Below are 13,932 nucleotides of genomic sequence, written 5' to 3'. Positions count from 1 at the left end.
CAAATATATGAATCTTATTAATGATGTTTGAGAGTTTCATTACATAACTTATGTTAAGTTGCTTTGGATGAAAAAAATATTTTTTTATTAATAGTATTTATTTATTTATTCATTTATTTTAGAGCTTAACCGCTCTTGGTCACCATTTACTTTCATTGAATAAAAAAAGAGCAGCGTGAACATTCTGTTAAACATCTCATTTTGTGTTTCATGGGTTTCCAATGACAAGAGAGTGAGTAAATAATGACAAAATGTTTATTTTTGGGGTAAATACCTTTTTTTAATGTATTAAAAAAGCCTTTCTTCACACTAAATTTTAAAGCTATTGTTTTTCCTCAACAAAAACTCAAGCCTTCTTATTACCATCTTCTCATTGTGTCAGGGTTAGGCCTCTTGGACACTGTCTCATGGTGGTAAAACTGTCTACTTGGTTTTTGTGGTTTTTAAATTGAACAGGCAGCTTTGAACCGATATTCCAGTGGTGGAAAGGTCCAACCATGTGGTAAAGAGTTGGGTTTGTCCTGACAATGCTGCCCTAAGGCTCCACGGGGAACAGTGGCACTTTATTACAACCGCATTTGATTTTAAATCACGGGCTGACATCACGTTTTCTGTTTTCTGTTTAAAGTCAGGATGGCCTCCTCCAAACACACCGCAACCGTTGGTGGCAGGGACGTGAAGCGTTTGAAGCTCAGCGCCGTTTCATGTCGTGGAGGAGGTGTTTGCGCGGTGTCTGGTGACAGTGAAAAATCCTGACAGTATCTTCTCTCTTTTCTCTCTCCGCAGCTCAAATCGAAATAATTCCCTGCAAGATCTGTGGAGACAAATCATCAGGCATCCATTACGGCGTGATAACGTGTGAGGGCTGCAAGGTAAGAAGCTAAACAACCCTGTCAGCGGCGTGTGTGACAAAGAAAAAGCGGGAAAAGCCAACAAATGAGACGCCGTGGAAAATAACAGAGAAGTTGCTTTCAGATTTTTTGTCTTTCTAAGGAAGAAAAATGCACTGTTGTGCTTACAGGACTTCGGAATTCACACGCCAGAGTGTTGCTAAAAATTGAAACGTTGATGAAAACATCACAAATACAATACAGCGACAATATAATCCCTGTGTCTTGTTTTTCTTTACCTTCTGCTGCACTTTTTTTTTTTAATAAAACTGTCAAAAAAGGAAGCGCTTTGGATCACAGCACGTTGTTAGCAGTTTTGCAACCACGTCCTCCCCCCCTGTTCGTTCCCGCCGAAGCTCCTCTTTTCGTGCATTTTTCAAACACGCCGTCCACTCAGCAAAGAGGAAGTTTGTGCTTATTGTGTATTCCTGTTTGCTGCCTGTCACCGGAGCGACTCGTTAGCATTCCGCAAGCGGGCTCGGCAGAAACGAACATGCGGACGAGGCTCCTGAACGGCGTGTTTTTTGTTTTCCTGCACAATAGACAGACTCTCTCTGCTCAGCATCTCCCTCCGTCACTCACTCGGCGGCAGAAACGCGCAATACTGAAGAATAAACTGCTGAAATGTATCTTTAATGGTTACTAATTACTCGAGGCACAGAGACATTTAATGATATGTGCGAGCACACCGCTCCGGCCCATAAATCATAGCATTATTAAGGAGCGCTGCTTGTCACCGGCAGTCCTACCCCACTTTCATAATGGCTGCCATTAGAAAGCAACTTGGCAGCTGTCAGCTGTTTTCTAGTAATTAAACAGCCAATGAGCAACTAATTAAGACATATGTGTATGGAGCTGTGGAGTGGGGTGTGTTAATGACGAGCTGGAATCAATTCATTAAGTCAAAGGTATGAGAAATCTACTCAACGTGGGCGCCCGCTCCCCCCCCCACCCCACACCCCCCCTCCCGGCGGCACCCACCGGGTTCGGGCTCTGTTATTCAACATTAATAACCTTATACAAACTCGCCATTATTTACTACCTTTCTAGCCCGTCTCGGAACTAGCCGTGCCAATCGTTAATGACGAAAAATACTCGTTCCAAACTGCTTTTTATAGTAACCTCTGTGAAAAATGAGTTGTTCAGACATATCTAGATTAAATAAACACATCTATATGATTGAGACAAGCGTTTGAGGAGTTGCCACCATCTGTTGAGAGTTTGCCATATTTCATGTGAAATATTCATTTGTAAAATAGAGACATGTCCATACTTTTGAGGTTAATTCAGCAGGGTTAGTGTAGTTAACTAAAAGCAAATATAAATAATAAAAAAAGGTACTTGAAATAAATGGTAAATTAAATAATTTGTATATAAAAATTCAGTTAGTTCCCAACAAAACATTTCTCATTTTTATTGAATTAATTGTATTATGCATATATATATGTTTTATGTATATATAATATAATATTTAAAAATTACCCCCCCCCCAAAAAAAAGTAATTACTACAATTTTACTAATTCAAGACTAAAGCTAATTCAAACTTATAATAACAACTATAATTATATTTCAGTGTTACTAAAATAAAACTGCAGTTCAGTTCACTTTCTAACATAAATACATTGCTAGCAAAAATAAGGTTTGGTTCAAAATTGCAAGAATAATTTGTGATAGATTAGAGACAAGAGTTGAAATGGTTTATATATATTTCAAATATAAATAGTATATAAATGCAATGTATATATTAATATAACAAATATCTAATTTATATTATTATTATTAACTATATTGTTTTTTTCCACATTTAAATATGCGTTCTTACAAAATATATATATTTTTGATGGTGGGGATAGTAAAACATTTTAATTAGTGGCCTTACTCAGCCAGGAAAAAAAAAAAAAAAAACCTTTTGGTTGAGTCTTGAATGAGTTAACTAACCTTCCCTCTGTCTGTCTCTCGGGCCTGTAGGGTTTCTTCAGGAGGAGTCAGCAGAGCAATGCGGCGTACTCATGCCCGCGTCAGAAGAACTGCCTGATTGACCGCACCAGCCGGAACCGCTGCCAGCACTGCAGGCTGCAGAAGTGTCTGGCCGTGGGCATGTCACGTGACGGTGAGTCTGTGTCCAGTACAGCGGGCACCAGAGGGAAAACAGAGTCTCCACAGATACAGAGCAACAAATGCATGCAAAATACCAAATAGATCAGCATGGAAAGTGAACGAGCAACCTGACAGCGAGTGTTTTTCCAGTTACGGTTTAAGAAAACTTGATTGCAATGAATAAAGTAATAGGGGGAAATATCATGGAAAATTGTTCAACCCAAATTGTCCAAAAGTGCAGTACAAGCATCACATAATGCATCTGTGAATGTACCTGGAATCAGTATAATGGAATATATTTAGTTCTTTTTTTTTTTTTTTACTTTTATTCACTACTTACCTTTGTCCCCAGTCTTGCCATGTCATATAATTTAGAGTACCTGTTCTGCAGTTGGCACCCATTACTCATTCATTTTTCACCTAACTTGTGACAAGATTAATTTAAGAGGCAGTTGTGGTTCTGGACTGCGGGGCGTGCTCACTCAGGGTGGAGAATCTGACAGCAACTAGCTTTTATTAAATGAGCATCATTAAAACAGGCTCATTAAAGCAAATGCAGGTGAACAGCATTAACAGGATCACAGGTGAGCGTATGTTTGTGTGTGTGTGTGTGTGGAGGCCCCCTGCTGGGCCTCCGGCTGGGCTGTGTGACTACGGCCCCTGACAGGAGGATGAAATCAGGCCAGGTCTTCCGAGTCTACCGGGCTGCTCTCTCACACACAACCAGGACAGGCAAGGTGACTTCTGACTTCACTCCAACTAAAGCTCACCAGTCCCCATCTGCCTTCCCTACACGGGGACAGAGACGCAGCGCTACCCAGACACACACATGTCTGAGACGACAGTAGGCCTCCGCTCACAGGCCTCAAATTCAGAGCTGATCCTGTACCTCTTTTAAAAGCCTCACTCGTCTCCTCGTGTCTTGTCTTGTCTCTGCCCTGCATGTCTTGTCTCATCTCCTTTCCACTGTTCTATTCTCATCTTGTGTATTTTGCTCACAATCTCTTTTTATTTTCTCTCTTCATGCCTCGTCTTGTCTCCTCTTTGTTCTATTCTCCTTTGTCTCTTTACCTCAGGTCTCTTCTTGTTTCCAGTCTAATTTTGCATCATCTTATTTAAAAATATTATTTTGGCTCCTTCTGTTTGATGCAATTTCTCATTTCCAACTCTTTCCACTCACCAAATCTTATTTTGTCTTCTTTCTCACTGTCTCATTTCTTCAGTTGTTTCTTCAAATCTTATTCGGTCTCCACTCGTTTATTTTGTGTTGTGTCCACATCTTTCTTCAAATCTCACTTTGTTTCCTTGCCTCTTACTTTGTTCCTGTTTTCTCTTCTTGTCTCAAGTCCTCTCCATTTTTCATTTCTAATTTTCTCCTCTTCTAATGTTTTGTCCCCTCCTCTGTCTTCAAATCTCATCTTGTCTCTCCTTCAAAAGTCAGGCTTATTCTTATTTGATCTCTTCTTCTCATGTCTCAACAGTCTTGCCATGATGTCTCTTTTCCTTGCCACATCTTATCATTACATCTTGTCTTGTCTCCTCATGTCTCATCTTGTCTCCTTCCAAGTATCACATGTCCTCTAATTTTTCTCTCATGTCCTCTTTTCAAATCGCAGCTTCAAGTCTCCTTTCACTTCCTCTCTTCTGATCTTCATTTGTCTCATTCCCTTTCTTTTCATCTTTCATTTTTCTTCTCTCCTTCATTTTGTCTCCTCTCGTCTCCAGCAGTCAAGCCCCTTTATCCCCTTCATTCTCCATTTAACTCTCCAGTGCGTTTATCTCTTTTTCCATCCATCAGTAGATCAGCTTGTCCTCTGCCAGGCGTCCTTCGTTTTTATGAACACTTGATCTCCACTTATATCTGATCCACACAATATCTCATCCCCAGCTTCCTCTGCTTCTAACACTCCTCCAGTTCAAAGACAGGCTGAAGCTGTAGCCGCTCTTTCTTTTTAAGCTAAACAGACTCTCTGCCACTTCCTCCAGGTTTCGCGAGTGAAGACCCTTCCTTTTTGTGAGTGCCTGTAAATTGGAGTGAAGTCATCTTGTGCAAGGGTTGTTTTGGTGTGGTGGTTAGTAACCAGAAGGTTGCTGGTTTGATCAACATAAACAGTGAGCTACCGCCATTGTCCCAAAGACCTATGTTGCACCAAAGGGATTGTTCCAGTAATAAGCACTTTCAGTACGTAGTCGATGTTAAAAGCTTAGTTCACACAAAAATGATAATTTTGTCATTAAATACTCACCCTCATGTCGTTTCAAACCCGTAAACCCTAAGTTCATCTTCGGAACACACATTTTTGACAGAATCTGATTCTCTGACCCTCTGTAGACGGCAATGATATTACCACGATCAACGCACAGAAACGTAGCAAGGACAACGGTAAAATAGTCCATGTGACATCAGGGGTTCCGTTTTTTTTAATTAATTTTACGAAGCCACGAGAATACTTTTTGTGCGCAAAAGAAAACAATAGTAAAAAAAAATTAGCAATTCTTCTCCCCGAGTTACCATCTTCGGGCATTTTGACTACCCCAGAACGTTATCAACATAATTAGCAGGGTTTACGTTCAGTAAACAGTGTGCGTATGCGCACAATACATTGTTATCATTGTTTTCTTTGCGCACAAAACGTATTCTCGTATACTTTTTGGATATCGTGGCTAATATCCTTGCTGTCTATGGAAGGTGAACAAAGGTCTTATGGGTTTTAAACAACATGAGGGTGAGTAATAAATGACAGAATTTTCATTTTTGGGTGAACTATCCCTTTAACTCATCGCATTTTGTAACTATTGTATGTTTTGATGAATTGATGACTAGTTTGCATGAATTTAAACTGTCTCATTTGACCATTCTTGTATGATCTGCTTATACCCCTCTGAACCTTCATGCTTACTACTTTTCTAAAAAACAATACATTTCTATACAAATTCATACAAAATTCCCACTTTATTAAATAAGATAGGGTTGGTCCACCAGCATTTTCCGATTGCATTTGATTATATTTAAGGAAGAAGTCACAATTTGAGAGAGATTTCTGTTCTTATTGCACCATCTTTGCCCCCCTACAGCGGTGAAGTTTGGCCGGATGTCAAAGAAACAGCGGGACAGCCTCTATGCAGAAGTGCAGAAACACCGGCTCCAGCAGCAACAGCGGGACCACCAGCAGCAGCCCGGTGAGGCCGAACCCCTCACCCCAACCTACGGCCTTTCCACCAATGGCCTGACCGAGCTCCACGATGACCTGAGCGGCTACATGAACGGCCACACGCCTGATGGCACCAAGCCCGACTCAGGTGTCAGCAGCTTCTACCTTGACATCCAGCCTTCACCCGACCAGTCCGGCCTGGACATCAACGGCATCAAGCCAGAGCCCATCTGCGACTTCACCCCGGGCTCGGGCTTCTTCCCCTACTGTTCCTTCACCAATGGGGAGACGTCCCCCACCGTTTCCATGGCTGAATTGGGTAAGTGATAATTCTGGAGAATGGCAAATTGTATTCTGGGTTGGGGATGGTACTGGGGGAAGAACCCAACCGTGGGGCAAACGTCGCTAAAGGTGTCTTAAAATAGCATTAGGTTGGAGACTCATCTCAAAGACTCATTAAAAGAACCTCTTTTTTTTCTAATTAGTTTCCATTAATTAGGGCCAATCAGGATCCAGCAGGGCACGCACCAAGGGAAATCATTTTTTTAGCTTCCCCTCCTGCTCTGGGACTCCTTTTAACAGATGTGTTTTCAGCATGATTGAATTTTTATACTGTTTTTTTTTTTCTTTCTCTCGTCTCCATTTGCTCGTTCTTGCTGAAAGCAAATATGACCTTTGTTCCTGTGAGTTTACACACACTCTTCACTTTTATACTCGAAGCACTGCCCTATTTTTCTCTTGCAGAGGAACACAGATGGTCAACAAGCTTCTAAATCGACTTTAAATCACAAACCGCTACAGTGTAGTTCTTTGATTGGAGAAGCAAATAAAACACTGCATCTTTTGAAAGATCCTTTCCCTCAGCAGTTCTGTAAGCATAAATGCGCCAGTAGGAAAAACCACTTTATAATGCTAATGGGAAACAAATGCCATCCCTTACCACAAGTATATGTGTGTGTGTGTAGAACAGCTCAATATGTCTGTACGTTAAGTGCAGTCAGGCGCGACAGAGGTGTTTTGAAGGTATGTTGCATTGTGTTTCAGAACATCTGGCCCAGAACATTTCCAAGTCCCACATGGAGACGTGTCAGTACCTGAGAGAAGAACTTCAGCAGATGACCTGGCAGGCGTTCCTTCAGGAGGAGGTGGAGAGCTACCACAGCAAGGTAAACACATTCTTGAAGAGCCACATGTGGTTATTCAGAAGCTTTACTTAGGGATGTTTGCAATTTACTTTAATGTCAATGTTAACATGCAGGGACACTGATGAGGTGATGTTTTTGGGATAGAAAATGTTCTGGCTTTTTGCTTTCAGTCGGACAGACATTGAAGTGGCTACTTTAGAGTATGCCCAGTTGAATAGGTTAGCCGATAATAAATTTATTAAATGTACAGTATCAGATTCTGGTCATTGAGAGTTTACCCTTCATTAAAACTGAATTATGCCTTGACTAACATCATAACTCTACATAAACTGCTTCAAAAGAATATGGCCGCTTTTTGAAACTGGTTGTGTCTTTTGTTTCTCCTCAGCCCAGGGAAGTCATGTGGCAGTTGTGTGCCATTAAAATCACAGAGGCCATTCAGTATGTGGTGGAGTTTGCCAAGCGCATCGACGGCTTCATGGAGCTCTGTCAGAATGATCAGATAGTGCTTCTCAAAGCAGGTAAACACAAATAATCCTTTTTCTGCAGTGACTGTGGCTACATTTAGAATAGCATACTACTAGCCGTATCTGTACTGTGCACAGTATGCACTGACCGATATTTACAGTATACTATGCAAGCACTGTTCCACCAAGAGAATAAAAAAATTTAATTGCAACTTTCTTACAGATCTGACTCTTTTTTTTTCTTCTTCTTCTTCTTTCTTATACTTCTGAGTTTATATCTCACAATTCAGATTTTGTTTCTCATAATTCTAAGATAAAAACAGAACTGTGAGATATAAACTCATTCTTTTGAGAAAAAAGTTAGAATTACAAGATATAAACTCTTAGTTTGCAATTGGTTTCATCTCGCAGTTCTGTGTTTTTTTTATATATATATATATATATATATATATATATATATATATATATATATATATTTTTTTTTTTTTTTTTTTTTTTGTATTATTATAAAAAAAAAAATCAGAATTGCATGAAACAAGAATTGTGAGATATAAACTAAGAATCTGTATATTGAGATGAAACAAGAATTGTGAGATATAAACTAAGAATCTGTATATTGAGATAAAAAAAGATGCAATTACCTTTTTATTTTTATTTTAATTTTTTTATTCAATGGCCAAAACAGGCTTCTATAGTATATGACTACTTATCATACAATGCAGTACATTCAACTTTGTCTCTTTTTTGGTGTGATGGATGAACTGAAAGTAACATTTTCCTAATAAAAAATAATTAAGACTTTTTACATTTCAACAGTTTAGAATACTACTCTTTGAAGTATTTATTATTGCATACTTCACACTTTTTTTTACATACTGCTTAAAATAGTATACTGCACAGTAAGCAATATGCAAGTATTCAATTCCGAACAAATCCGATGTCACACAGCAGGAGGTGCAGCGCTTCAGTATCTCTTGTGTATACAGGAAAACTGTTTTGGGACGATCTGTCAGCTCTTTGAAAAATAAAGCACTATTGAGATGATATCCACGGCTGCACACTATCTTCTCACAAATAATGGACCAAAGTGCTCTATCATACTCAAACCCCATCTCCATCATGATCCAAACAGCTTTCAGTGTTTCTGTTTGTTCCAGGCCCGACCAAAATTATTAACAAAATACTGAGTGAGCGCTCTCTCTTCACACATTACATTTTAAACCACTGCATCTTTCTAAAGCTCCGTAATGGCTTCTATTACGTGGCTTTTATCCTCTAAGCCTGTGCGCACCAAAGCACTCCGCTGTAGAATTACTGCTCCTACTCACAACAATAACAGCAACACACTCCACCTGAGACACACACACATCACTGCTCAAAAACATCAGATGATTGGTGACTTAATAAAGCTTTATTTTATGTTACTGCTCCTTGTTATGATATACTGACCTTAAATAACGAACCTTGCATCAAATATCTGCACCATTATTCACATAGCTATCTATAAACATTGGTGTCGGCACCAATAGCGTTGTTGGCAAAACGCCAACATGTTGCGCTTCAGATGCCCCGAGTTCGAGTCCCGGCTTGTAGACCTTTCTCAATCCCAGCCCCCCCTCTCTCTTCCACTTCGTTCCCTGTCTAATTACTGTCCTAACAAAATAAAGATATAAAAACGGCAAAAAAATAAATAAAATAAAATATATATTTAAACGTTGACAGCTTAGCTAATTTCAGCTAACTAACTGATCAAGATTATCTTTGAATGTTGCTCCACCATAACATTACTTGTCAAAAATGAGAATTAATTGTAGAAGTAGACTATTTATGTTCATTCTATTAACATAACTATTGCGCCCCTTGTGGTAGTGCTGAGAATGCAACGTAACAACTGTGGGGGGAAAAAATGCAGTCAGAAGCATTTATATTCACATATTTCTGTAGTGTATTGGTTTTTAGTGATATAATTGCACTGCTTATGAAAAAAAGCATTCTTCAAGAAAATACGCAAATGCAAACTTTACATAACAATCTGCAATAATATCTCTCCCATTAAACCCAGTGTTTGCCAACTATCGCTAACTATAAACATTAACTTAGCTTAGTTAGCTAACTTACTGAACAAGATTCTCATCAGATTGTTGTTCCAGCATCACGATAATCAACCTGAATGAGGACATGTATTGTAGAAGAAGATGGTTCACACTAATTCTTGCTATTGCACCCCTTGTGGCAGTGCTGAGAATGCAACATACATAAACTCTGAAAAATGCATATTTAAAAGCATTTTGCCTTCACATGTTCAACCAGAATTTCTGTTTTGGATTATAAATTCCCTTTTTGTTTCTTTCTCATCTATGCGTAGGCTCTTTGGAGGTGGTGTTTATCAGAATGTGCCGTGCCTTCGACCCTCAGAACAACACAGTCTATTTCGACGGAAAGTATGCCGGGCCTGATGTCTTTAAGTCATTAGGTGAGTTACGAAACCCGATTGGACTTGGTATGTGAAGTGGAAATTCTGTGTTTGGAATATTACATGCCAGTGTTTTGCTTATTTGTGTCCTATTTTATTAAATGACTTTCACACATGCAAATGTGGGCAGAACCCAACCAATTTGCCTAACTGCAAGCAACGTCTAAATTGTTTTGTACACACACCTGTGTGCAGGATCCAAAATATGCCACCGCAAATAAATACAATGACATTTTTTTTTCTATATAATTACTTTTGTAAATAATTATACACTTAACCAATTAACTATATTTTATATATCATTTAAATATGTAATATGAATGCCTGAAAAGCATTTTTGTTATTAAATAAAACTGCAATTATACCCACATTTGGCACTTGAGTGCTAATTTTGGATCATGTGTGTACGCAAGCAAATAAAGCCCACCAGGTCGGCACCAGCTTCTCATATCCGCCACACCTGGAGTTAAACTTTCCTCGCTGAGGATGCTGCTCAGGATTGCAGTAGTTCTGCTGTAGCTGCTGCGTATGGTGGGCGTCTGGAACTGCATAAGCAAGATTGAGTGTCTACCAGGAGTGTTTTATCAAACCCGCCATCCACGCAGCCGTAGCCAGGGTGTAGAATTTTTCTGGAGTAAGCAAATAGCATTTACGTTTGAATGCCGTGACATTAGTGAAATCTCTTCTCTGTCATTATGCACTCACGATGGAAACCTTTTGGGGCTGAAAGCTTTCCAAATGCCAAAACAAACACAAACATGAGAAATCGAGACATAAAGATGGCAGCCTGTAAGACATCGTTCAGTCATATCTCACACGGACGTCCTCAGTGTTATAACTACTGCAATATCTTCTTCCTATTGTATCTGTAGTGCATTTAATAAGCCTGCATGTGTTTGCCAAGCTTAAACCAGTAGCTCCGAAACTGAAATGAAAACTCAAACTGTGGCGTAGTGCTCCCAGGTGGTACTCAACACACTCTGGATGTTTTCTATAAATTATTTAGCATTTTTCAATGTTTAATTTCCAATAACTGATTTATTTATGAGTGTGATATAGATTTGTGCATCTAAAACTCACATTATTACTTAATAGGCACTGTGTTCAACAGTGTTTTCAAGCTGCAATCGATATAAAAGGCGAGATATGATTCTAAACAGACAGGCAAATCATCTAAAGTATATTTATTATTTATGTGTCGGATGCAGAATGCATCATTTGCATATTAATTCATGCAAAGACAGTGCAGTCCTTTGTAAATATTACTGCTATGGTGTTTGTTTGTGTGTATTCGCTTTAGTCTGATTCTTCCACAAAATATGGAAATGTGTGAACCGGTGGTATTCAACACAACTTATTTAAATTATTTGCCCTTTTTAATGCCCAATTTCTACTAATTCATGTGTCTTAGACTACTAATGTAAAAAAAAAACAAAAAAAAAAAACAATAATAATAAAAAACTATTTTTTGTAAGCAGCAAATGATATAAAGGGCAATATATAATTATATTTCACCTTAAAGTCAATTTTAAAAAAAAGTTTTTGAACTTGAGATACTATAAATGCTATTAAAAAAAAATATATATATATAAAAAAAGAAAAAAAAAAAAAAAAAAAAAAATATATATATATATATATATATATATATATACACACACACACACACACACACACACACACACACACACACACACACACATATGTCTCCACCATTTTAATGCTTAATTTCTAGCATTGTAATTATTTACAAGTTTAATATAGATTTGTACAGGTAATACTGACAAAATCACTTCATGAATTTTATATTAATTTTTTTATATTTAATTTTTTTCAAGTTTTCTAGCTATGATTGATGGAAAAAGCCAGCTTAAATTTTATTTGACTTAAGTCAACTTATTATTTCTTAAAATATTAAAATATAAAATATTTAATGTATTGATAAAAAAAGATGTACTATTCGTGTGTCTGACCTGGACTGCAATTTTTTATATTCATGCAAAAACAGCACAATGCTTTCTAAATGTTACTAAGTCCAAGTTTTTTGTGTTTGGATTTAGTGCCATCTTTCCACATTTGAAAACACTTAACCGTTGCTATAGTCCTAATGCTTGCGTTCAAAGTGAAAAACAAAATTCGAGGGAACATTGTTGTGTCTTGGTGCTTGGCTTGGAAAGCTTGAGAACTGCTGCTGTAGACTATCTCCCAGTGTTTGAATGAGCTCTGAGTCATGGCTTTTCTTCAGTGTTGTTAGTGACCCCAGTCATGGTTATGTAACCCCTCTCATTCGCCAAAGCATGATTAGCCTGGAGGGGAAAAATCATTCTGTAATGCTGAAGGATTGTATTGTTTTTACCTCTGCACCACTCCGACATCTCATGCTAAAAGATCAAGTGTCTACTTGACGTTGACTACTGCTCAGCCGCCGTTGACTCTCTCTTTTTTTTTTTTCATCAACTTTCTTCTTCTCTGTCTCCACGGTGACAGGTTGCGACGACTTGATCAGCTCTGTCTTCGAGTTTGCGAAAAACTTGTGTTCTATGCACCTCTCTGAAGACGAGATCGCCCTGTTCTCCGCCTTCGTGTTGATGTCTGCAGGTGAGCCTGGCTCTGTGTTAAAGCATACACATAAATTACCCACAATCCCTTGTTCACCTGTTGGGACTGCGTGAAAATGTGAAAGTGTCTCATCCCCGCGCCCGTGTGTGTGTGTTTAGATCGATCCTGGCTCCAGGAGAAGGTGAAGGTGGAGAAACTCCAGCAGAAGATCCAGCTGGCCCTCCAACATGTTCTACAGAAGAACCACAGAGAGGACGGCATACTGACAAAGGTACTGAACACAGAAGGAACAGGATATGATGTCATTAGATTCTTCTGTTCTTATATATTTTATTCTTTTATGTACTCAAGGAACTGTGTAAAATATTACAAATATGAATTTATATTATGTGAATGTGGTATTATACTATAAAGATTTTTTTCTGAATCATATGATTGTTGTCATTATACCGAAGCAAATTATTAAAATATTTAAAGAGAAAATGTTTACTTTATGTTTAAGTATTGCAGTAAAATGAGATGTATAAATCCAAAAAACAGATTTGTTTTGATTTTTATCTCTTTCTGTTAAAGACTAGGGCTGCAAATATAATAAGTGATTAATTATTAAATTAGTGTTGTTTTAGAATTATTTAAATACTATTGATATTTTAATTTACTTTAGCTTTTATTTTCTTTATATATCCTGGTTTCTTTTTCATTTTAGTTTTAGCTGTTTTGTTATGCTTTTGTCATTTATTCGTTTATTTTAATGTTCTATTTAGCTTGTTTTATTTTTATTCAATTGTAGTTACTTGCCAATTCAACATTATTATTTTTTTGTTTTTTTTTATCTCATATTTTTATTTAATGTATATTTATATAAAATATTAATTTTTATTTAATTTTATTTCAATCACTGAAAACAATTATCAATAGTTTTAGTTAACAATAACCACAATGAATTAAATATTTTTCATCTGGTTATTAGAAAGCAAAATGAAATGATCATAATATTACATTTGTTAATATTGCGGTAAACTAGTTTGAGAGTTGTGTAATTAAATGTTTTGGGGGGGGGCTGCAAATTCTTGTAAATTTTCTACAGACCCTTTGTTTAAATCATTTGCATTATAGGGCCAAGGACATTTATTAAGAAAACAAATAGAATT

The 13,932-nt window shown here is 37.6% G+C and overlaps 1 protein-coding gene across 1 annotated transcript in view; it reads left to right on the top strand.

Moving 5' to 3' along the window:
- Positions 1-13,932, top strand: part of LOC113097462 (nuclear receptor ROR-alpha-like) — a 66,805-nt gene that overhangs the window by 46,346 nt on the left and 6,527 nt on the right. The window contains exons 2-9 of the mRNA XM_026262689.1: positions 787-872; positions 2,860-3,001; positions 6,064-6,459; positions 7,185-7,306; positions 7,674-7,806; positions 10,118-10,225; positions 12,710-12,820; positions 12,940-13,052. Of these exons, the coding sequence (XP_026118474.1) occupies positions 787-872; positions 2,860-3,001; positions 6,064-6,459; positions 7,185-7,306; positions 7,674-7,806; positions 10,118-10,225; positions 12,710-12,820; positions 12,940-13,052 (1,211 nt within the window). The remainder of the gene's footprint in view (positions 1-786; positions 873-2,859; positions 3,002-6,063; positions 6,460-7,184; positions 7,307-7,673; positions 7,807-10,117; positions 10,226-12,709; positions 12,821-12,939; positions 13,053-13,932) is intronic.

Source organism: Carassius auratus, unplaced genomic scaffold, assembly GCF_003368295.1.
Source record: "Carassius auratus strain Wakin unplaced genomic scaffold, ASM336829v1 scaf_tig00216283, whole genome shotgun sequence".
Lineage (NCBI taxonomy): Eukaryota > Metazoa > Chordata > Actinopteri > Cypriniformes > Cyprinidae > Carassius > Carassius auratus.
The sequence above is the reverse complement of the archived record's forward strand: the minus strand, read 5'-3'. Positions and strand labels throughout refer to the sequence as shown.